Source organism: Rhodnius prolixus, unplaced genomic scaffold (assembly GCF_049639745.1).
Source record: "Rhodnius prolixus isolate KJV_2025 unplaced genomic scaffold, Rpr scaffold_1, whole genome shotgun sequence".
NCBI lineage: Eukaryota > Metazoa > Arthropoda > Insecta > Hemiptera > Reduviidae > Rhodnius > Rhodnius prolixus.
In genome coordinates, this window is record NW_027411581.1 from 47,532,206 (window position 1) to 47,558,624 (window position 26,419).

The 26,419-nt window shown below is 29.6% G+C and overlaps 1 protein-coding gene across 6 annotated transcripts in view; it reads left to right on the top strand.

Annotated features, from left to right (window-relative positions):
* Nmdar2 (glutamate ionotropic receptor NMDA type subunit 2) overlaps window positions 1-23,620 on the top strand; it is a 691,809-nt gene extending 668,189 nt beyond the window's left edge. For 4 of the 6 annotated variants that reach the window (XM_074142002.1, XM_074142004.1, XM_074142023.1 and 1 more), the window contains 11 exons: window positions 67-250; window positions 2,831-2,940; window positions 4,080-4,210; window positions 7,782-7,905; window positions 9,733-9,893; window positions 10,010-10,191; window positions 10,340-10,575; window positions 10,738-10,928; window positions 12,532-12,609; window positions 15,216-15,341; window positions 17,154-23,620. In XM_074142002.1, coding sequence (XP_073998103.1) covers window positions 67-250; window positions 2,831-2,940; window positions 4,080-4,210; window positions 7,782-7,905; window positions 9,733-9,893; window positions 10,010-10,191; window positions 10,340-10,575; window positions 10,738-10,928; window positions 12,532-12,609; window positions 15,216-15,341; window positions 17,154-17,193 — 1,563 coding nt within the window. In that variant the 3' untranslated portion in view covers window positions 17,194-23,620. The remainder of the gene's footprint in view (window positions 1-66; window positions 251-2,830; window positions 2,941-4,079; window positions 4,211-7,781; window positions 7,906-9,732; window positions 9,894-10,009; window positions 10,192-10,339; window positions 10,576-10,737; window positions 10,929-12,531; window positions 12,610-15,215; window positions 15,342-17,153) is intronic. The other 2 variants (XM_074142012.1, XM_074142021.1) reach the window with 2 other exon arrangements.
* The last annotated feature ends 2,799 nt before the right edge of the window (window positions 23,621-26,419 follow it).

The following is a 26,419-nucleotide window of genomic DNA, read 5'->3' on the forward strand; positions in this document are numbered from 1 at the left end:
ATAAGATTATACTCGTATAAGCTGAAGAGACATATTGATTTAATTGTTATGTTTATACAATTTCAGAATGGTAAATGGAACGGACTTATTGCTGACCTAGTCAATCGAAAGACAGATATGGTAATGACATCATTGATGATAAATTCTGAAAGGGAAGCGGTGGTTGATTTCTCTGTTCCATTCATGGAGACTGGTATTGCAATTATTGTCGCCAAAAGGACCGGTATCATTTCACCCACTGCTTTTCTAGGTCAGTATAACATTCTACTTTTATAGTATAGCCAAACATTATTAGTGCCTGTTCAAGTAAAGATACCGTTATGAATAATATGTTTGCAATAATACAAATTTTAGGCGCCACGGTGGCCGAGCCAGGCGAGACCTGTAAAGCTAATATGTACTGTGGTACTGGGTTCGATTCCCGGTCTTAGGCCTTGGATTTCATTTAATGGTTAATAAAAGAAATTTACAGTAAAGTATGTTAGCTAGTCGCCTCCGTCCACGACACCTAATTGGTACCCTAAACTTGAGTGCCTTTTCGCAGCCTGTCTACAGAAAAAAGAAAGCTCTTTTTTCCAGGAATGTCTCTCAAAAAGAAAGTAGAAGCGAAAAGTTTTCATTTCGATGTGTCGCGAGATATAACTTTAAAGGATACGCTGCTCCTTAAACACTACATGTGTATTGTAAAGACCGATTTCTGATTGCTAAGTACCAACTAATTAACAATCAGAAATAAAAGAAAAGTATGAAATCCTTAACAAAGATAATTTTATGAAACAAGTTTTCACTACTTACGTGTGTAAGTAAATAAAGCTTTATCTTTTAAATTTGAAACCATTTGAAGTAATGGAAGTGCCATTTTTAGATAGATATCTTTCTTTCGCTGCAAACCGATTTAATGGACACATTCTCCATGTTATTACTTTTATCAAGATTCCTTTTTAAAACCTTATTGAAATAGAAAATTAAAAGCCATAAACAAATCACTGCAGAGATTTTTAAATGTAAAAGAAAGAAAAATGGCATGCCCAATGTTCTGTACAGTTAGTAGCAGTGTTATTTCTGTTCATTCATGTATCTCTTTAACTGTAGACTAGTATAAAAGAGATACTTCTTGGAATGCGCTTAGACGGCAACTGAATCTGTGTAATTCTAATGTTCACACTTTGGCATGAACTATGCAGTTTAGAATGGAATGTGCTAATGTCTTCAACAGTCATAACAACGGCTTATTCTCTGCCCTTTCTTGTACTAAACTATTTTTACTGGATCTTCTTTTGTTCCATAAAATCTCTTTGGAGACTCAAACAGATGCTTATCATTTATTTAAAGTATATATATGCATTCTTGATTTAGTACATGTCATATGTTAGTAAAAATTAGTGAGAGTCAATAGGCGCAAAGGTAGCCGAGCGGATAGAGGTGCAACCGCGATGCTAAGAAGTACTGTGTTATACTGGGTACGATTCGCGGTCTAGGCCTTGGATTTTATAATGGTTAATATGAGAAATGAATAGTAAAGTACGCCATAAAGTGGCCATTCGCCTTCGTTCACGACGCCTAATGTAGTAGTTAGCGAAGCCTCGTCACTTTTGTATCGAATAGGCGAGCAAACCTCTGCATTTCGAAATAGTTTTCGGAGCGAATTATTTTGAAAAGATTCTGAGGAGCTAAAACTTGAAACAGTTCTTTTATTTTATTGTTCTTTCTCTTAAATTGGGCAAGAATTATTTGCCCTAAAATTTAAAATTTGAAGTTTATTTAATAATTGAAGTTGGAGGAATCTCTAAGGGATAGTAAGACATTATTTCACTGTTTATTCTAATTCTGTAATGAAGTACTACGTAAGCTTTATCCCTTCTTAGTAGAAGAAGGGATCTCCAGGTGACTCTTAACTAGACCCTCTAATCTTCTCCACTACATTTTAAATAATGAAGGGCTCAGTGTTACCGGACTATAAGGGTGACTAACACCATTCTCAAGGGCCAAAACTAGTTCTCCTCTCCAAACACACACTCGCACTTTGTATTGATATTCTTTACCGGTAGTGGAGCATGCTTTCTTGAATATAAAGGTCCTAACTGTCTCCCTATACTTATATCTTATTTAATTTCAATGAAATTGTTACATATTCATTTCGCTAATAACTTTTTCATTAAATTTGGGTTCTCAAAAAAAAAGGTTGATGGAAAACCCACCTGTTTGCAGATAAAAATATAGCAAGAATTTGAAGTGTTGGTAGTTATCTAAAGGAAAAATCTCATAATTTCATGAGAGCAATGTTCTGATTTCCGTTATTCTCATATCTTTGGGCGATTAGGTGATGCTTGAATTTTAAATTTAAATATATTGTTTCATTTTGCCATTACTATATTTTGAAATATTGAAAGGTATGGATTACGAACACATTGTCAAAGTTTTTGAGAAACTTACCTGAATTGGTACCATGGATAAAAAATGGAATGCACGTCTTGTTCCCGATCTCCAAAATTTTAAATTTGCAGACGGAATTTCAATCAAATCAATTCGCTAAAACTAAGTGGAGTGTGGTTCGGCATCATTCTTGCTGTACGTAATTTAGAACACTTGCTATATTTAGTAGGAATTACATCATTAAAAAAACACTGGGCTTTATAAACAGCCAATATCATGAACACTAGTGTATATATTTAACGCAAAGTACATATAAATCTCCGAGAACAATACGTGCTCTCATTCAAAGATGAAACTTTTTTTTAATTGAAAGTTAAAAAATGCTGAATATTGAATTTGACATTATGACATTGGTATGTTTTATGGTTCACTGATGTTTGATGATTTTCAATTGCAGAACCTTTTGATACAGCGTCTTGGATGCTTGTTGGTGTTGTCGCCATACAAGCTGCTACGTTTACCATATTTCTGTTCGAGTGGCTAAGTCCAAGTGGTTTCAACATGAAGGTCAGTATTATAATTAAAAATAAATAATAGAATAATCCCTCAGTTAATCGTTTATTATTTCTTTAACTTTTATTTAAGTAAAACCGTATCTTGTTAACACCTTAAAAAAATTCATGTTCTATTATTCAGATATTATTCATATTCAGATGAAAGTTATTCCATCACTGTCCTCAGTCAGTTCTACAGATTTCAGTTCATATTGTTCTCATGACAAAGTATTTGTGTTTTAGTTTCGGTCGATAATTTCTCCCTCTATTTTTAATTTTGTTTTTTACAAGCTACCATTAACTAAACTATCAAAAACACTTTCTAGATTAAAATCTCCCTCCCTTCAGAAAGCTTTGGCAGTTTCCATTTGTTCTATATCAGTCATTTTACTATTTTAATTTAGTGATAAGAGTTTTATAATTAAGTAATTAGGACATTAGACTATTTTTTATTTTAGCAATTTATATTACTGTAGTTATTTTTTTTTTTTCAACTATTGTGGGAATCAATCTGATATATTAATATTCAATACTATTTCTTAGTTTATCAAGCTCTCATCTAAATCTTGGTTCTTCTTTTCTTATTTTCAAAAATCGAAAATATGTGAGCCAAACAGAGAAATCAAATGTGCTAGTTCTTCACCATTGTTATGTAAAGCAAATTTTTTTGCCTTGATTAGTCTATTCTTCAAATGTTTTTTTTATACTTAATATTATTTCACCTAGAAAGTAGATATTTTGAGAGCATATTTCACACTCTTCGGTGACCTACTGAAAAACGGAAAGTGCCAATGGGTACCTTAGTTTATCGTTGTTTTCATTTCGCCCCAAACTCTGTAGTTAAAGAATAGTGTGCAACCAAAATTAATAAATTATTTGTGTGTGATAATTCCTACTACTTCATACGCCTTTTATGTCTTAATTTGGTTGACTGATATTAGACAAATGTTATTCTGGGAAATTTAGTATCTTTATTCTGATAGGATTCAATGTTTTTCACACGTCAAGTTAAAGAGGGCGGACTTCTGATGAATTAATTGAAAGGACTTGCCCTTTGCTAAATTTTTTGCTTCAGTCTAAATCTTAATAAAATCTAGTTTTTTATTTGGTATAAAAAAAGGTGTTAATGAAGGAATAATTATAATTTTATAGTGCTTTCAGAGGCAGTCGGCGAGTTCGGCTACGAGTCACAGGTTTTCCCTGTTCAGAACCTATTGGCTGGTTTGGGCTGTTCTGTTTCAGGCTGCGGTACATGTTGATTCGCCGAGAGGATTTACATCTAAGTAAGTTAATTTTTATGTTTAGTTGAAATCCTATGAAAATTGTACTTACTTTTATAAAACTAAAAATGTATGCATATACAAACAATTAAAAGGGTCCGATAAGTTCACGTACACTCTTTCGTGCTTAATTTTGATTAAAACAATCATGTCCTTAAATTCTGTTGAAGCAAAAACTAGGCGCCACTGCAGCCGATCGGTTAGTGACGAGGTCCGCAAGCTAATAATATGTATTGCGGTACTGGGTTCGATTCCCGGTCTGCGTCTTGGATTTTATATAATGGTTAATAAAAGAAATTTACAGTAAACTATGTTTGCTATCCCCCTCCTTCCACGACACCTAATCGGTAGTTGGACGTAAAGCCCGCCTGAAAAAGTAGGCATTACTTTACGTTTCACACATTTAACACAAAATTTAGAAGAAATGGTTATTTATGTAATTTCGAGTAAAAGTTTTTATATTTTAACATGTATTGATTAATGAAAATTTTCAGTTATTTTTATAAATTTTACATGTAGTGATCTCTAAAACATATATTACATTTGGAAAGTAATGTTTATATTAGAATGATCAATCCTAAGAGGCGCATTGTTTCTAGAGAATGGGTTAACTAAGTTTGTTAGCACTCGTACTCGATAATCTTGTTTTTGAGTCCAGCTGCATGCACTTTGATTTCATCTTTCTGGAAGCCTCTCAGCGCTCAAAGTCCGGTTAGGATAATATTGTCCATAATGAATAAACATTATCTGGAAGCCGGTATTGCCCCGAAAAAGTCACCAAACGCCAGTGACCTTAAATGTTGGCATGCAAAAAATTAGTATTTATTTATTACACTGGAGTATAAAGCACAAATAATTCAACACAACGTACGGTTTTCAGTAAAATTTAGTTTTTGTTTACAAAGCAAAAATAGAATCCTACAAAGATAAATATCTTTGAAGATAATTGACAAGGTTGTTTTGTTGTTTAACAAGGTTGGTTGTTTACTTTTTTAATTTCCATTTAAAAGGGCAGAGATGAATTTTATCTTTGATGGAAAGAATCGTTTCTGTTTAGCTTTCTCAAATTTCTTATTGAATACTTGACGAATGAGAATGTTGTCGGTAAGGTGTTCAATTTACTTCTTTCTTTAAGAAACGCCATTATTATTATTTGAGTTTCATCAAAGAAAGTATATACAATCTTTTAGTAATATAAAATCGCATCAATTTGATGATCTGTAAAAATTCAACATTATTATTTCACTTTTGAGTAAAATAATACAGGCTGTATTCTCTGGCAAACTCCTAGCATTCAAGCATTCATTGGTAAAAAGTCTCAATTTTCAAAACCCTTTTAATGTTAGCTTAGGTATAATATTTATACAAATTTATCTATAAAAACCCTAGTTTTCTTAAATCTTATTGAAACAAACATCAAATATTCTAAGCCATTCACACACATAAGACTGAAGATTAGCTTGGGCTTCAAAAAGACTTCGGTTTTTTAATCATATGTATGAACTCTCAACAGGAAAATGATTGGCTAACTCCAATTTTCAGATAAAGGACGTAAAGCATGACATTGTCCTATAATGTTCAACTTAACGTCAGTTAATTACAAACAAGTAATTTAATTTATTGTAATGGTCTTTAAAATATAGGGCAATTTCTAGTTTATAAGAGAAATTGATCGATATGTCGTAGAATACACAAATTTGGAGAAAATACCTCGTCAAAATTAAGCTAAAACGGTGTTTTCAGCAATTTTGTTGTTGTTGTTGTTGTAGTTGCCATTTCTTAAAACTACGTATCGTCGGAACGAAATTTTTATGAATGAATTGTCATTCTATTTATGTAGATGTACCTTCAGGAAGTCTCGACGCTGTACACCTTAAGCCCACATATATGAAGATGCCTATAAAATTATTCTGTTTGAGTGTTCAGATTGTTCAGAGCATTCAGGTTTTCGGTTTATTTTTATTCAATTCGCCAACTAGATGTGTGACTTAACCGATACAACTATTGAGTTTTTTTGCAAAAATTGTTCAAAACATTTCATTAAGTTTTATCCATAAATGCTTACCACTTTAATTTGAAAATTAATATTAGGAATTTTATTGTTTTGTTATTTGGGGATTGCCACCCCTTTAAGAATTCCTTCAGAGGGAGTCACACTTCCGCTAACTACACTATATCAAGTTAGATTAAAAATAAAAAAGCTATAAAAGCCTTTTCCGAATCTAAAGAAAGTTCTTAAATTATTCGTTCTTTTGATTTTTATCCTACACGCATTTTTATTGTATTACTGACTGATTCCTAATTTTCATCCTAATGATCCTCTGATGATTCAGAGGTAGATTAATCAGTTTGGTGTAAAGATTTCGACTACACTTAGGTTGCCATCCCGCTCTTCACTTCAGTCACACCAGATTATACTTTTTCTTATAGTATAATTACGGTAGTTTTTTCTCTTATGTTTTCCTCACTTTATCAAGGTTGGTCCTTTAGCATGTGACCTCATCTGTGTTTAAATACAATCAGAGAAGGGTGTTAGTTTATTATTTCTGATAAATATCAACCTAAAGCCCTTTATTTATTATAATTTATTTATTTTTTATTTTGTAATTAAAGCAAGGTGTAACAAAATTATTTACGGATTTATTTTATTTAATTTCTTATAAAATTTTATTTAATTTACGAGTATATACCAATTTTTAATTTCTAAGCTTTTATTAACTTTTAATCACTAAGAACTAATAAAACAGATTCCTATACACCAAAATTAAGAAAATACAATGTACAATATTATAATTAAATGACGTACCCTAACTTCCTATTTTAATTCACTTATTCAGGCTTTCAAATAAATTAGTATCAGCTCTTTGCTTAATTAATTCGAGTTTTGACAGTCTTTAATTTTTTCGGATGTTTTTAAGACATTTGTGAAAATTTCTAAGATTAGTTAGTGAATTTGCACTATTTAAAAAGATTGTAACTCATTTACATTCAATTTTCGTAATGCTCGATAACATAATCTCAATTTTTGTCAACTTCAGTTCAAAGGCATTAAGGAGGCAAGGTTCATAAGTTGGACCAGTCAATGAAATAATTGTTTGTTGCTATTATTTTCTTTGCGATATTATTTTTTACAGAAAAAATCAAAGATATCACATATACCAATTCTGTTTTGATGTTTTAATAAATTTAAGTGAATAGTCTTATTTCCACGAATTTATCCAGTGAAATAATAAATAGTAATAAGACCTGCGAAGCTAATATGTATTGTGGTACTGGGTTCGATTCCCGGTCTTAGGCCTTGGATTTTATTTAATGGTTAATAAAAAGAAATTTTCAGTAAAGTATGTTTGCTAGCCGCCTCCGTCCACGACACCTAATTGGTAGTTGAACGTTAAGCCCCGCCTGAAAAAATAGACGATTACTTTACTTTACTTACTATAATAAATAGTAATAAAACTATTAAGGGAAATAAAACATATACCTTCTATGTAAATTAATAACTCTTTATTTCTGTTGAAACTTAAATAAATTATGTTAGATTTACATATTAATACTTTCTTTTTTGTTATTTCAGGTTTATGACAAACATGTGGGCAATGTTTGCTGTAGTTTTTCTGGCCATCTACACTGCTAATCTGGCTGCTTTCATGATCACTAGGGAAGAGTACCACGAGTTTTCTGGCATAGACGATAACCGAGTATGTATTAGATTTGCTGTACTTATGTGGTAAAGATTAATTTTGCATCTAATACTATCAGAAATCATATTAGGTTTATAAGATTTTTGAAATTATCTAAAAACGTAGGATGTTAATTGTTTACTACACAGCAATATTCTTTTATTAAGTTGTAATACTTGAATATTTCCTGAGAAAAACTACTCTCGTTTTAAGTATTAAATATTTTCCGGGAATCCTTGAGCATTTGAGCACTCAGGAAAAAGAAAATTTTAGGTCTTAAACCTAAACGAAAAGGAATTCCTCAGGAAAAAGTATTAAGGCACGATGTCGTACAATAATGCGCCGGCGAGAAATATCTGATGGCAAATAAGCTTTTTTTTTTACTTTTTTTTTTTAAGAATTATATAGAACTTACTGACAATGACATCAGCAACCGAGATGATGCTTGAAGAATTGAATACGAAGATAGGGTAAGAATCTAAATAGACCTGTAATAAGGAGGAAATAAAATAAAACACCTAAGTACAAATTATAACGGTCAAGATTAATGGATTTTGCCCCTGATTAAGGGAATGCGAATAGTTGGCAAGTTTCCAGTATAGAGAGATTCAAAAGGTTCCTCCGGACAACCTAAACAAGGACTCAAATCGATCATGCCTCAATGGAATCTAGTAAGATTGTTTATAGAGGAAGTTGGGAACTGCAGAGGCGCAAATAATGGAAGTGATCAATTTATAGTAAAAGTCAGATATAGAAAGAGAGTGGCAGATAAACAAAGAGATTAAAAGGTTAAGAAAACCATATATAAAATTAAGCCATGAAGAAAAAACGCAATAACGTCGAAAGTGAATAGCTTTTGGCGTTATATGATATAATAGAAAGCTTACAAGTCAGGTGGAAGAAAATAAAATCAACTGTTACTATTGCCGCGGATGAGGTCTTTGATACTAGGTTCATATTAAAAAATTATAGTTCCAAAAGATTACCAAAGTCAGAGATCTCTTCTAAAAACAGCTCATATGATCTTTTCAGCTCTGTTGATTATTTGAGCACTAATGGTGCAGGCTGAATGTCTCTAAGCAATAACCCACAAGTAGAGGCTTGAGGCATAGAGGCTCTCATCACCGCTTACTTTTTATTTTGGCTCTGAAGAAGGCTTACGCCTTTAGTGTCAAAGAACCAGTCCTGATGGCACAATCTATAATAGATTAGGCCGTTGAGAAGAATAAAAGGAGGTTACTTTCAAGATTATGGAGGGACATCTTGTAACGCGATAAATGAATCCAAAACTAAGTTTATTGTTTCTACGCGGCGAAATTTGACAGCGATGAAGAGATTATAATAGGTTTTTTTAAAAATCTAAAACCGTTTTAACCCACACAAATGAAATCAGTATAGACATAAAAGAAAGGATAAAGGTAGGCAATAGTTGTTTCTTAGTACTGAAGAGAGAAAGATTGAAAGGCTATGGCCTAGGAAACTCTAGAATTTCTAAAGATGCTCTGCGTCACGACGACGATGATGATGAGGTCAAAACGACCGTGTTGCAATTGTCAAATCTGGCGGCTAACATCTATGAGTATGGGTTGCAAAAGTCGGTTGTACTGTACGATAAGTGCCTTTAATATTAGTGGCAATTATGTAGAAAAGTAGATTAAGGTACCAGGCTTTCATGTAAAAATAAAATTGTTAAGAAAATTATACTTTTTTTCCTTTTATTTGAAAACGGTTCTTACTTAAAAAAACACGCCTCTTAAATCTGTAGGAATTCGTCTTCATAATTTTTTATAAATTAATTTTTTTAGATTTAAGATCATTTAATATTTTCTTGGTTTTTGCCAACAGCTAGCACAACCCTATAGTCATAAGCCAATGTTCAAATTTGGTACTATTCCATGGAGTCATACAGATTCAACATTAAAGAAATATTTTAAAGAAATGCATTCTTATATGAAGATATACAACAAATCTTCAGTTACTTCAGGAGTGGAAGCAGTTGTCAGCGGGTGTGTTAACTTTTGCCTAAGTTTATAATAATCTCAAACTTTGTTTCGTTGTGATCATATCATTCATTTCAAAAGAACTTGAAGAACGTTATGTCATAATTAATCGTTTTTCTTAGAGAACTGGATGCTTTCATTTATGATGGAACAGTCCTTGATTATCTTGTTGCCCAAGATGAAGATTGTCGACTTTTGACAGTCGGCTCTTGGTATGCCAAAACTGGATATGGGCTTGCTTTTACTAGAAATTCCAAGTATCTCCCTATGTTTAACAAAAGACTTTTAGACTTGAGGGAAAACGGTAAGTCTGTTAATTAAAATATAATTATTAGAATTCTTACATTAAGGCGTTACAAAAAAATGCTAAAAATTAGAATTTATTATTGTTTAAATATTTATAAAAACAAGTTTCTTAAACAGTAATTGAAATATTTTTTGTCTGGCTTCAGGTGACTTAGAAAGATTGCGTAGATACTGGATGACAGGTACATGTAAACCAGGTAAACAAGAGCACAAATCTTCTGATCCATTGGCTTTGGAACAATTCTTGTCAGCTTTTTTGTTATTGATGGCTGGAATTCTATTAGCAGCTATATTGCTTCTCTTAGAATACCTGTACTTCAGGTATGTTAGAAAACACCTGGCTAAAACTGATCGTGGAGGATGTTGTGCCCTAGTTTCGTTGGTAAGATATCTTTTTCTTGTTGATGAATCTCAGTATTTATAGTTAGCAATGATCTTAATATGGTCACGTCTAAACTGTAGAGACGATTGTATTGCAGTATTTTGCTGTTTCACTTTCAGACTCCGAAGCATGGAGTTGAATAGCTCTTCTGTTTAATTACAGAGCATGGGAAAGTCCTTGACGTTTCGTGGAGCAGTTTATGAAGCGCAAGATATATTACGTCACCATCGTTGCCATGATCCCATCTGCGACACTCATCTTTGGAAAGTTAGGCGAGAACTAGACATGGCAAGATTAAGAATAAGACAGTTAGAGAAAGAAATGGAATCACATGGCATTAAACCTCCTAACAGGTGAGAGACTATTTGAACGACTGACATATTTCTAGCTTTTTTGAAAACCTCTATATTAAAAATAAAATGAAATAATGACTATTTTTAAAAAAATTTAAAATTGTTAAAAACATTGTTTAAACCGAATGTTATTCGGCACAATGTGATGTATTTAAAACACTTCCCAATTAGACAAAAAGCTTTCAACAAAAATAACTCCAAGTAATATGAAATAAAATAATTTAAAACGTGTTCTTCGTTTAAGACAATATTATTTTATCAGTTTTAAAGAGATTAATATTTGTCTGGTTTTATAGAGTAAAAGTTTTTTTTTTTTTTCTCTCTACACAAACCAATTTTTTTTTCCTTACATACTACGAATTTATCAAGAAAATGCACTATCTTTCATGAGTACTTTAAAATCTCAGTACTTCAATTGTACTATCTTAATTTTTGATAGTTGATTTTGATTGCAACTTATTATTCTTTAAATTTGTGACGTCCATTTTTTTAATAGATGTGTCTGTTGAAAATAATGCCTATTCACATTATTACCATATCTCACAGTCACAGTGTTAACCAGTTGCAATTGTTTGACGCAAATTACTTTCTGATTTTTATCAATTTCTCTTTACACTAAGTCCTCCTTGCATGCAAAATAAGTATTATTTTTATCAAATTTTGTTGCATTTTTAGATTATTCCCTTTTAATATTTCATTTTCTACAATAAATTAACGTTAGACAAAACAAGAATCACCGAAACAACATGACAAAAGGGTGGCAGTAGAAAGATGTGTTAACGAATTTTTTTCATTTTTTTGTTTTTAGTTTTTTTCAGTACTGTAGAAATTTCATGTTTTGTGTTCTGTTTTTGTTTTTTGTTTGTTTGTTTTTGTTTTTTTGTTTAGTTTGTTATTGTTAGTTGAAAGGCAAAGTTTCTGAGATTCTACAGAATTCTGATAAGTCAAAAATATGGAAATAAATGGGTTAAATGTAATTATTTCATTGTCGCAATTAATAATGTGGTAAAAAATATTTGGTCATCGTTATCATAAGATTACAATTTGAATTCGGTGTAAAGGATGTAGTAATTACTAGCTACACAATCTGGTCTGAAAAGTTGTCAGATTTTCTCTTGCCACTATTCTCAAAGCTCTAACTTATATATTATTTTCTTCATAGTTCGAAATTGTATCAAGTGAAGTCATTATAAATGGCCTATGTTCCTTTGTGTGTGTGTTTTATTGAGGTCAGTACCTGAACCTTTGCCTTGTAGTTTATTTTATTTATTTATTTAACTAAAATCTATTATTGTCATTTGAAAAATACTTCGACTGACAGACCTGGAAGTAATGTGGTTGCTCTTGCCTTGGATGGAACAATAATTAATGCCAAAAAAAAAAAAAATTAATAATTTATTTTTGGAGTTTCATTTTGTGTTTAATAATTTGGAAAGTCACAGATTGGTAGGCAATAAGTAATTATTTTTTGGTAGTATATTTCCTTCTAACAATGTAGATGTATGGTATGAAATAAAAAGTAAGCAAAAAAAAAACACATCCCAGTGATGTAAGTTTACATTATTGTGGGATGTGGTGTTCGTTAAATGATGTTATGGAGCAGAACGAAGGGGAGAAGCTGCTGGTCACAGTGTGCGGCCAATGAAGATTCACCCCCCACGACTCTACATAGCAACGCACGGTAAGCCGTTTTTTTTTAAGCTTAATTGTCTAAAATGTTCATGTTTAAAGCTTTCCTTCTCATTTTTCATTAGAAATATTATTTCTTCAATTTTTGTTTTGTGAGCATGGCATGGATTATTTTATGGTATTTCGCCAAGTACATTAATTTAATTACCACATAATGCACTAATAAGTTTAAAATTATATTCTATATAAACAAAATCAAAATAGATGTAAAATTCATTTAATCAGACATATTTATTTATCCCACATGATTGAAAATATAAATACATAATCGTCCACTAAACAAATGACATTAGAAATTATTATTATTATTATTATTATATATAGATATTAATAATGTCATCATGTACTTCATTTTCTTACTTCTTTCTCATTGAATTACTTTTCTATTAAAGAAGGAGCTGAAGGAGAAGTAATCATCTGAATATTCGCCGGATTCTAAATTTTTTAGTAAAAAAAAAATAGACAAAACTTTCAAGATGTAATCATCTAAGTAACATTTTCGGCAAGCTTCTCCATTACACACTAGAATGAATTATCCAACAAAAAAACTTCGTTTGAGAGTCAATTTGCGAAGCAAAATTTTTCAGAAAAAAATTAAATCATGTTATCGCAATGTGGCTTCAATGCACTTTAAATAATTAAATTTTGACGGATCTCTTTTTAAAATCGTAATTACTGATCGTTTTGTTCGAATGTAGATCAAATAAGTACAAATGTATGAAAAAATGTATTCAAATTAAAAAAAAAAAAAAAAGTAAATAATTTTCATTGTTGTTTCGGGCTCAGCAAAATTATTATTATTTGGTTTAAATTATTAAATAAAATAATAATAATTTATTATATGATCGTTTTGTTCGGTTATGTTAATTTAACAATTAATTCGGTAAGCACTAGACATAGATATTTTTAAAAATAAAAATAAATTATTATAAACTGAGGCTCCAAGCGCTAATAAATTATTGTAGGCAAATTTGCCAACTTCACCGATCAGGATGCGTGCTTAAATGTGTAACTTCATTCATTCTTAATCATATATTCATTATTAAATATTTATTTAAAGGTGTTAATAACCTATGGCAAAAAAAAAAAATCATTGATTAATACTTCATTATTAATATTGTAGTTGAACAGATTCATAATAAAATTATTTAATTTATTTGCCATTATTTATATTATTAGTTTTTAATTTTTCCACTCTGTATAAATACACATTTTTAAATTTTTTTAAAATAGCTATCTTAATTTTTGCAATCAATAACTTTTAATTTTAAGTTCATTCATTCAGCTCATTGTTTCTTTTGCATAATTTTTTGCATAATTAGTATTAAGTTAAAAAAAATTAATGGCTTATATTCAAATTATAATTTTCAGTTAGTTTTCTTTAATATCGAATTCCAAACCGGTATAAACCAAACATTAAGTCGATTAAACGAAGGAAAAATTCTTCATACGTTTATGAATTTTAGAAATATAGTTGTCATTTTTTATTTAAGCGTTTATTTACAAATTTTAGTATAAATTTTCTGTAAGCCAATTTCTTTTAAAATTATTCTACATCAACAATGCCGCTTAAAATTTTCCAGAAGCTGTGAACCTGCATCAACTATTACTCATTTGCTAAAGCTAAAAGATCTGGGTGGCAAAAACTAAGATCTTAGTGTCTCAACTTACAAATCATGTTTTTAACTATTTATCAGCCAAGCGGATAAAAATTTATGAGGAAGAGTAGGAGAAATTTCCTCTATGTGTATCGCTTTTTATAAAGCAATATATTTTGAATTGGTATCAAGTTTATTAAGATTTAGATTTTATAACTAAGAAGACTTTATTTTTTCTAAATGTGGTGTACATTGGCCTAGTCCAGGGGTCGGCAACCCGCGGCTCGCGAGCCACATGCGGCTCTTTTATCCAAATTTTGTGGCTCTTCAGCCCGTCTAAAATAAATTGTATATTTGAATTTTATTGAAACAAATGAAAATTTCTCCAAATAAAGTAAAGATATTTTTTCAAAAAGAATTTTAAATATGATTGGTTAGAAATTAAATAGAATTGTATTAAAATACCGTACGTAATGTATAGGACTGCCGCAATTTTCATTCAAACCGGTTTAGTTATTATTTATTTGTCTATTTACTTTGCAATATGTGAAAATAAATATATAAAACATTTAAATGTTATTGAATATCGTAAATTAATAATTTGTGAATACAAATGATCTACAGAGTTTTTTACACTATCATCCTTGCGGCTCTTGGTAAGATTTATTAAAATTATTTAAGGAGAAATGGCTCTCTACCTAAAATAGGTTGCCGATCCCTGGCCTAGTCGATCTGGCTCCCCCAATAGAGAACATAGTAATATTATCCTAGCACATTTAGGAATAGTGCTCACAGCATTAACATTATCTATATATATTTTATGAAGAGGAATATCTTATTAATATTCCTTTATTATTAATTAATTAATAATTAATTATTAATTAATTAATATTATGTAATATTCCTTGACTGCAATCAAATTATTTGTAAATAAGAATTCCCTCATTGGATATTTCGAATAATTTTTAATGTTAATGTATATTTTATTTGTTTTGCTTAGGTTGGCTTGTTATGACCGTTATATTACAAATTCTGAAATGCTCAGACCTAGAGACATGACAAGGAATCATATCACCACTACAGAGTTTGAAGGAAGGTTCTGTGCATCAACTCCTCAACTCTATAGGTTTGTAATGTTAAGGTACTTCAATTAAACATAATTTTATTCCAAATGTAGCCCCAAGCTGGTTGATACAGTTGATTTTGATTTTTATGTCTGAAGTTTTTATAAATGGCATCACTTGCTGAGTCAGTCTCTCGGATGATGGTTGAAAATCCAAAACCTTTCATTGTTGAATAAAAATTATTTAATTTATAATTATTATATTAATATGATTATTATATTAATCATCTACGCAAGTATATTCAATAGATCAGCGTTTAATATTATTTACTGACCAAGTTTAACTATATCAGAATTTTATCCTACTAAACTTTTTCTGGAAAAAACAAAAACTGGCCGATTTCGATCTTGCTCCTTAATATATCGTGATCAACTGGATGCCATTGTTCTTATCCTGTACAATCAGGAAATTTTCTTTTTACTTTCTAATAGTGGAAGTTTTCTCAGTACTTTCGATGACCATAAAAAGAGACAGTCATATACAGAAAAAATAGCCTATGTTTTGTAGTTGGTACTGATTTAACAGTTTGGCACTATCACTAAAAAAAAGTCCTAGCATGATGGACAGAATCATTTTGTGGAAGTGCCACTTAACTAGTGCGATTTGCAGCTGAAGAGTTAAGGATTTTCTTTAAAATATTTATACTATTTAATATTTAATTTATTAATATTATTTACTTTTAATTACAATTAATAAAATATTTATTAATTTAATATTATTCGAAATATTTTCGCATGCAACTTTATTTATACGGCTAACCCCACTTTTTGGGGGAGGGGGTGAAATTCCTCGATGCACCTTTCTAATTATTGTAAGGTACAAACACCTGTGTAATGGACGATTATGGAATGTTTTACTAAAATTCCCAGTAGGAATTATTATTGTACAACAATGTACAACTTTGCAGAAAAGTTTATTTGCGTTTTCCATAATCCTAGAAAGTTGCCGAAAAGATTTAATTTGAAAGATTATTTAATTAAAAGATTTAGTTTAAAAAATGAATGGTCGGCCAATCTTCCAATCTAGTTTTCTCAGGAAAAAAGTGAGGTTCTGAAGGAGCTATCAACAGTAACTTTATTGCAGTGAAATATGTAATAACTAAATAACAAATCTTTTTAGATCAAAGTCTGTTTCAAGGTAATTCAATTGAATAAATTGTGGTAAGAAAGTTTATTGTTAAAACTACCAAGTTCGTCAAAATCTCGCCCGAGCAATCGGAAAAAAGGCAAACAACTATAAAGAGAAAAGGTGCTCAGAGAGCTGTCATACTTGCTTCCTGTAGCCACAAGGGTCGCCACTTGATTTCCTGGTCAGATGAAGTTTTTATTGCAATACTTACTACTGATGATCTTTTTTTACATCCGTGTATTCATACTTAAGATTCTGATGCAATAAGTAGAATGAGACTGTCAAAAAGTTCAGTGAAACCCAATTGAACAGTTGAAATTTTAAAATAAATATTTTACCCGTTAGTTAAAAAAATTTGGTTTTCTATTGCATAATTTCGTTATTTTTAAACTAATACTAGTGAGGTCCCTCAGTTTGACATGAAGGTTCGACAAAATGAAGTTGAAAATGTGGGTTGGGTTCGCAATGCTGGATATTATCTTTGATTTCTTCCGCCATAGCACATGTTTTTACCATTTCTAACTGGTTTCGGACTTGGATGGATGTTTTTAGATGGATGAAAGTTCAAAACCTGTTTAAAGTTGGGAAAACTCGCAGTTAAGAGAGATGAAATCACCGAAAGTGAAGTAGCCCATCAAGGAAAACAACTTAGATGTTAATAATAATCTTAATGTTATACTTTTTAGCGGAAGGACTGAAATAGCGGAAATGGAGACTGTTCTGTGATACGTGGAGACAAGGGAGCGACGCCTCCAACCAACGCTCAACTATAGGTTTCCGGTGTGGTAGCGGTATCCAGCCGGTCCCCCTTCGCCAACTCCAGGTTTAATAGCCAGAGGACAATATCCTATAGCACTAGAAGATGATAGGATAAATAGAGGCAGCAATGAGTGTACACGAAGAGATAATAATGTTGATGTATGTACAAAAGCTGTAACAGCCGTGCTAACTTGTCACAATAACCCCGATCTGCGAGTGGGAACCGGTCTGACGCCACAAACACCACCACCTCCCGATGTAACAAACAATATTCCAACACTACCACATCATCATCCTCTGTACATATACTAAAACTTATATTTTACATAAAAGCATTAATGTATATAGTAAAGTAACAATGGAAGTTAACCCATCCAATCTTTCTTTTTAGAAAAAACAAGAAGACAGTACCACCTTCTGTTAATTTTAATTTGTTACATTTTAGTTAAAACAATATCATTTAAAAGATAAAAAAGTATATTAAATCCCCTAGCTTTATATAGTTAAAGAATATTAATGACAAAAAATTATATAATATGCATTCGCTCAAATTGTTAATATGTATGTGCCTACTTATAAGGAAAAAAATTGAAATTGTTTACTTATTTAAAGGTTTTTAAAACAAAATTTTATGCAGTTTGTTTTTTGTTTTATTTTTATTTTTTCGTTATTTATTGTAGATCGTTAAGATAAAAATAACATTGTACTTACATAAAAAACTTTGGGGAAAAGTGGACGTTTGAGATTGTTTTGAATAATTGAAATAAAAAATTAAAATTACTGCAAAATAGGTAATACAATTCTCTAATTTGTAGACAACATGTTAATTAGTGTTACCCTGTTTTAAACAAACAAAAGTTGAATAAAAAATATATACGTAATGTTTGCAGATGAACGTGGCCGTATTACATAATATACTATATATTAATTGGTTTTAGTTTCTACCTCTTTTAATTGCAAAGAAATAAAAAAATATATACTGAGACATTCAAAAATTAGAGAATTACTGATTTTGATACGGAGATATTTAAAACCGAACAAAAGTAGCATCTTTCGGATCTTTGTTTGATGAATCTTTTTTGGTAGTACATTTTAGTAGAAATAATAATGTAAATAAGAGGAATTAATATTGTTGAAAATAAAATTACGATTTTAAAATGAATTTAACCAAAGATAATAAAGCATATACATATACTGTATTCGGTGAGCCAGCTTGGTTATTTTATTTTATTTACTTCTTCCTGTTTTGAAAAATTCATTTCAGAGTAATAATATATCCAATCATTTAGGTTTACACTTTTTTTTTTACAAATTGTTATTTCTGCAATACATTTTTATTTGTACCGCATATTTAATTTAAATTTCGTTTCCTTTTTTATGTTTTATTTAGATAAATTAACTTTAAAAATAAAAAAAATACAAATAAACAAATAATAATAAAATATGAAATTAAAGCTGCACGATCGTCCCGAAAAATGAATTTCACAATTTAAAAAAAAGAGAAAAAAAAGAAAGAAAGAAAAAGAATTATTAAATGGTGCTCCTGAGAATTTAGTATATAATATATATACATTATATTTATAATTTTCAGGGAAAAATTATTTTAAAAAAATTATGTCTATGAAGTCAAATTTTTTTTTCTCTCTTCATTCAAAATGGATATGGGGTAGGAAAACAAATATGACATTCAATTCAATTTTAGTGTGTAAGTAAGTATTTAAAGAAAGAAATCTATAATTATGTATAAAATAAAACTATTTATCAATCTGTTTGAGTATCCGTTGGATATTTTAATGTATGAATGTATCAGTGTGTTTTGCGAGTGAGTACGACGGCGCAAGATACTAGAAATGTCCTTTGTTTTAGAAAACACTTTTTTAACATTATGAAATATAATTTTACATTAAATCCATCACTCATTACAATGGCAATCATACCACCACATTAAGAAGTCGTAAGATAATTCTGTTCCTTCTTTTCGTAATTCTTGACATCAATGTAAAGAATATCTTTAAAGTATTTTAGTCAAATTTTAAATGTAGATCTTCGCAAATTATTAATTATCAGCATATTTGTAATGAGAATAAGATAAATGTATAATATCCTATTCTCCTTAAAAGATCCAAGTTGTGCTGATCGTCATCAACCGACAGAGTAATGTACTCTTTCTCGAGAATTAGGGTCTAGCATAGTTGAGACAGATTTGCTATTTTGTATGTCATTATCTTTTGTTGCAAGGTTTAGCTGATATAAGTTTTGAGAGCGATTTAATTCGTGGGTTAACTATTATTAAATAAAGATTTAAATTCTGTGAATTAGAGTTTTCTTTTTAAGTTGTGCCGTTCATTGTTCAAATTTGTAAAACTGTATGTTCAGTTAGTTAAGTAGTTCTACCTACTAACCAAAGTTACATGAGTTTATTTCGTTTTTTCTCATTACCAATTCACAAGAATGTTAAACAAGCCTTCATTTAAGATTAAATAATCAGTTATTAGGTAGTTGTTAAAAAAAAGAATGTGATTCCATAAAATTAAAAAAAAAAAAAAAAATGGTTCTAACGACTTTACATTACCAAAACAAAGTCCAATCGTGATTAATTAATTCATAAATATTTATTATTTACAGAATAAAAGTCTGTTGAAACCCACATGACGGTTGTGTTGCGTACACGAATTACTGCCGTTAAAAACGTCACTGTGAAGCTCAACGTCGTAAGTTTAATAGTTTCTTCCCTTCAAGTCGCTGACAGTGTTGCGTAAATAAGATGGTTTCCCTATTGGATATGATAAGGCACTTTTTCGAGGTGGGTTAGTTGATTTCAAAGAATAATTGTTTTGTTTATAATGTTACGTTGGATTAATTGATTAGTTAATTGTAAAGCAGTTGCATCAAAAAAGCCATGATTCACTGCTTAGGTTGTAGAGAAATTTTGTTTGTTTGATCATTTTTGACTCTGGCGAGTTATGTCCACTGTTTTATGCGATGAAACTAACTTAATCCTAGACTGCGCTATGTCATATCGCCCCTAGGGTATCCTAAATTAATTTAAATTCAGACATTTAACATATATACTATAGACATATAAGGGCAGTTGTTGCCTCTTGGATTCTTCATTCATTAATTATTTTTATTTTGTTTTTCATTTCTAAAATAAATTAATAATACAAAAAAAATTTTTTTTGAACGAAGGAATTAAAACAAATGAAAAGATTTCTATAATGTTGTGTCTGTCGATCTGTATGTATGAATTATGAAGGCATGAAAGTATGCTAATATACATACATACTATATACATTTTAGTGTGCAAAATATTCAAAGAATGTGTGTTTATGTACATATGTTTGAAAGTTGTATTAGTTGAAAATAAAAGATGATTTATCACTGTTAACAATCTCATTACCGTATTTTTATAAATATTCATTATCATATCTCAAAAAAAAAACAAACATTCAAACAAATAAATAACAGAGAAATATAAAGTTATATAACAGACAGTAACGTCCCAATACATACCAAAAACTATAAATAAAAGTGTTCGTTTATCCAAGGGTATGTATCATTTAAAATATACTAGATTGTTAATTTAAAAATAGATAAAATTGTACCAATTCATGTGATGATGAAATATTATTTATATTTATGGAAAAAGTAAAGCTACCTTGGATATGCTTAAATGAAATATAAAACAAATTAATTAAAAATGTATTATAAAGAGAAAAAAAAGCATATGTTACTAAAAGTCATTTAAAACCGTTTAAAATCTGTGTATGTATTAAATAAAAAATATGTGTTAAAATTATATTAAATTAAAATTAATAAATATTTAAAAAAGCAACTTTATTAAGTGTTAATAATTAAAATGTTATATTAGTATTTTAGTATTAAGGGTGTCACCCATGTTTTATATAAGTATTTATATATGTATATCTAACAAAATATTGTGATACGTTAATTAATTAGGGTATATTAATAAAAAATTAAATTAAATGATTTCAAATTTTAAAAAGATTATTCTTTATTTATTGTACATAACAAAATTAATTATTTTATTCAGTCCACTTAAAATATCTGAAAATAATAAAACACATTTTATTTATTTATTTCCAAGTTAGATGATGGAAATGGATGCAGATTTCAAAATTATTTTACTCTGCTACTTGTACATTGCGCAATAGATAATTCATTTTACATTTAGCATACAAAAAAATTATTTAAAAAAAAAAATTAATTAATGGTAATCTAGTTACATCAACCCATTACATCAAGTGGAGAAAATTAATTTTTTTCTGTTTATGTTTCTAAATAGTTTCAAACACAAAATAATATTCTGTTTTATTTCTTAGATATAAGAACTCATGTTTGATTACTGAAATCAGCCGTAATTAATAAAAACATACTCCTTTTCTTAAAAATTATGTATTAATTAGCTTTTTTTTAAATTTCTGTCTAAAGATTTAAACTATAAATAAAAAATCCGAAATCTTATTTTGTGGTTACATGGGCTTAATTTATAAATAGATACATTTAAGTTCAATTTCGAACTTAAGTTTAGAATTTGTGTATGCCTAATCACTTTGTTTTTGAAAATGTTCAGGCTTTTCCGAATTCTATATACTAATAAATAATAAACACAACTCAGAAAAATTATTAATTGGGAAAGGAGTTTTATCAGCTTTGTTTTTTCTGTTTCTTACACAATAGTGTCTTAGGAAAGGGATCAGCTAAGTGGTTATCGTACTAGATTTCCGCGAGGAGATCCCGGATTCGAATCCAGGTACCGGCCTTAGATTTTCTTTTCCTAAGAGCTTCTTACAGCTCACCGTCCAGTGATGAACAGTGTTACTGTCACGAGAGAATATCGTCCGGAGACCGACAGTGCACTGAAAAAAGCTACGGGCATAAAAAAAAAAAAAGTCATATCTACATAAAAATGTTTAGATTATTTTTGGTTGTTGGCTACCGCTGTCAAATGAAACTCAGAATAATTTATTGGTTAATTTGGTCAAAACATTTGATTTTTCTACATGGTAGAATGATAGATCTAATTTTCGCAAAATTGTATAATTGAAAATATTGAACTTCATTAACCAGTGCTAAAAATGCCTCACATGAGCTCATAACATCCTCTTTAGGTGCCGCTGTCATCATTCCTAATCAAAATATTTTTTATTACCTACCTTTAGAAGAAACAAAGTTCGGCTCTTTAAATTGATTGTATATATGTAGCTCTGGAGTTAATTTTAAGTAAGATTTTTGCTTGCTTATTTTTTGGGTGGAAATTTAAATTGAGACTAAAAATTGAACCCTACAAATATTTTAATCCTATTCTAAAAAAATCTTCTGAATTTAAATTGTTCCTGGATTTGTCCGTAAGACTTCAATGTAAGAATAAAATGAAAATTAGCCATTCTTAATTTATTCATAATTGGTATAATATTCTGAAAAATTGATTTTGGTCTGTGGAAAAAAAAATTGGTGAAAGTATGATTATTGCTCCAATTTTAATTATTTTTTTAATTGGTAAAAAGAGTTCCCATTTTTCATGGTGAAATTGATTACTCTATTAATTTGCTTAGTAAAAGAATTACAATTTATTTTTATGCTATTATTTATACATTATACCATTAGTCAAATATGTATAATAATGCATTCAGCAAAAATTTTAAAATTGTAAAAATGTGAATTAAACAGAAAATTCAAAAGTGCTTAAACTCTTATTTAACGAAAATTATTGTTCCATTATTCTGTTAACGACGAATTTTGTTCTAGCGATACCTGCTGGAATCTCTGGAAATTGAAAGAAGGTTTATGCTGAAAAGATTTTTACAACTGAAGATTGTAGCCCTACTTCAATCAATATCTACAAAATTTCCTCATATTAAGAACGTTAAATCTAGAACACGTAAAGCCACCTATCAGACTTCTGGCCTGATCGGTCTTCTAAAAACCCTAATCAATATACTCCAAATCAATCCTCTGGCTTAGAAAAACTTAAACTCTTTCAATCTCCAAAAAGATTTTTATTTTCCCACAAAGATAGATAATTCATTGATATATTTCGTTACAATAAAAAATTTATAACGCCTACAAAATATGGCAATTAAACAAGGAAGTTGGTTTATGTTTTATCCTCTTCTTTTCCTTGAGTTATCATAGAGCCACTTAAATGTGGTCAGCATTAAGCTGGTGTTTAGTATGTTCTTCAGTTCGAACTCAGAAAATGTTCGTCAGTCGGTAAATGAAAGCTTATCGTGAATGAAATCATGAGATGATCTTCAATACTTCCTCAAAACAATTCTTACTTACCAAACAGTATCCAGATTTGCTAGTAATTACCCAAAACTGTCTTTAAAAAATAATTATAATTAAAACTTTACAGCATTTTATTTATTGATTAATTCGTGTTTTTTTATTATTATTATTTCTATTTTTATTAAAACAAATAGAGATGAAAATCTTGAATTGCAATTTAATGACAAATGGTCTGAAAATTAAACTTTTATATATACATAATATAATAATATTAGATTCTAGAAGTTGTGTTGTGAAATAACATCTTAGATATTAGTGGGATGTAGATAATCAAAAGATATGCTCTAGTAATTTTTTTTGTTTCCGTTATTTCTTTAAATGATGATTACTTTTTATTTTTCTTGAGAACATTTTTTATTTGAGAAATTTTTATTTTTGTAAATTTTGTATTGGCATTTTTACCCTCTTGTTAATTTTTATTTTTCGTGAGAAAATTTTTAAATAAATATAACAGAAAAGAAATTATTCTGTGTAAAAATTTTTTGAATTTTGTACATGCATTTGTACCCATCTAGCTTTATTTATGCCAAAGGTAGTTGAAATCAATACAACCAAACTCAGCTGTGTCTGATATATCAAATGTATTAGTAAAAATACTAACAACCAAACATTTATTTTTAAAAGAAAATTTAATCAGAATTGTAATATGAGCGAATATTTTCTTGAACAAAAGCCTGTTTAGCTTTGTAGATCAGTTTGGCATTTCTCTTCTAAATTTGGAATTTTATTTTATTTTTTATTCTTTGAATTAAACACATTTTTATTTTAGATTTTAGACTATTTTTATAAAATTAATAAACGTACTTTGCATTAAAGGGTTAGGCGGAAAAATATTTTAATTAGTGTACTTAAGTAAAACACATAATAAAGCAACGAAGATAAAAAGTCTTCTGTTGTTTAGCTGAATTATTTGACAACTATACATTTGGTTTAATAATTTTAAATTACCAGTTCTGGCATTTATATTGAAGTTATATATATATATTTATATTACATTATTTTTAGTCACATAATAAAATTTGCGTGACAATGTAAAAGAAGAAGCATGTAAATAAATAATGCCATTAATTATTAAAAAAGAAAACATTAAAATTAATAATAATAATGAAATTCATCTTTAATAAAAAATTATTGTAAATATTAAATTAAATGTGAAATTGAAAGAAAATTAAACATAAATTCAATCGTATTTGAGTTATTACATGTTATTTTATTACTACAGTCTAGGTAAAAACGCCTTTTTTTTTTTATTTGACAATTTATTAAAAACGGAATAATTTTTTAGGGGGATTCCACCTCTTTTTGAGGAGGTTGAAAGCCTGTTATGAAATCCAACATGAGATTATTTAAAATGTACTAATCATGGGAATTCTTACAGATTGAAAAGACATTGTTTTTTTTTCATTCTTACAGCAAAAAGTTGCTTATAACCCTGAAGCAACGAACGGCCTATTTTAAGGAAGTGTATTTTGAATTGACAACGGTCAAAATTTCTAGTATGAGATCTACATATTTTTTGTTATATTTCAGTTAAAATAGTGCGTCATAAAGGTACAAAGGGATTTGTATCTGCTGGATGCGCTAAATGCACTTAAGCCTAGTATCTTCAGCTCGAAATTGGTGCTGGAATGTTTCTATAATTGATGTTTAAAGGATATTGAATGGTAGCCAACCAAATTAAGCGCCTATCTTCACGGTTATTGGCCGTAATCCTGCTCTGGACTCAGTTTGTCTACCTTATAGGAATGGTTTTGGCTTCATAGCATAAGTCCATAGATGAATATGTGAATTGTCAGCAATCATCGTAGTTTGAACCGCATTCTTTTTAGTTTTGTTTGGGGATTTTAGTATTTCGTTCCCAATTATTTGTCTGAGTCAGCTGATAAAATAATGGTATCGTTACAGAATAGTGGAGTGTTCTAATTAAATGCAAAACTTGCGAAAAGAAACACTGGATAGTCCGGCGTGCGAAGTAAACATTACAATTTTAACTAAAGTAAACAGAATGGCCAAAAGAAAGATGAGAAAAATAGAAAAAAGAGGAGTGATTACTTTGTAATAATAACTAAACGGTAATAATAAATAATTAAATAAATTATAAAGCCAAAGTATAATTGAAATGCGAGAAATTAAAAATAAATGATTAAGATAATCCGAAAGTCGCAGTCACTTGGCACAATCAATTACCACCCAGCATTCAGCGTTATTTAATCAATAGACAAGCTGAGCCACCGTCAGTGAGAAGGTCAAAATAGCAACACCGAACTCTTAACCTTAGGACATTCTGCCAGTGATAAGCAATCTTTATTCGCCCCAAGATTACACATTGAGCAGTTCTCACTAAGTTGAGACATCATGAGGATCAGCAATACATAGCTCCATAGCTCTCATTTTTTTTAAAGCAAAAAGTATTCTTTTTAAGTGAGAGCCTTGAAGAGAGAGTTCTCATTAAAGGTGAATAATTTCGCATGTAGAGTTCCAACTGTTTATAGAAAGTAAATGGGAAGACATAATTTCACACCGCTCAGCTCAGACCACCCTATTAGCCAAACCTTTTCTGTCTAATAATAAAGTCATGTGAATCTTCCACCAAGACAAATGTTATGAACAGAAATCCCCCCCAAAAACAACCATAATTTTGCGAAAATCCTGATTAACTCGCAAACCATTATAATCTTCCTATGAGTGACTACCAACACTAAAGCTCGTGAAAGATGATGATGAAGTACAAAGAAATGTTTCAATAGAATTTTGTCAAACCTTAGATTTGTGTTTTATTTATTTTTTACATTAATCAATAAGAAGTCAAATAAATTTACTTGAATTATATAAACGTACATTTTTGAGTATATTACAATTTTGACTTTCTTATCTCTAACAT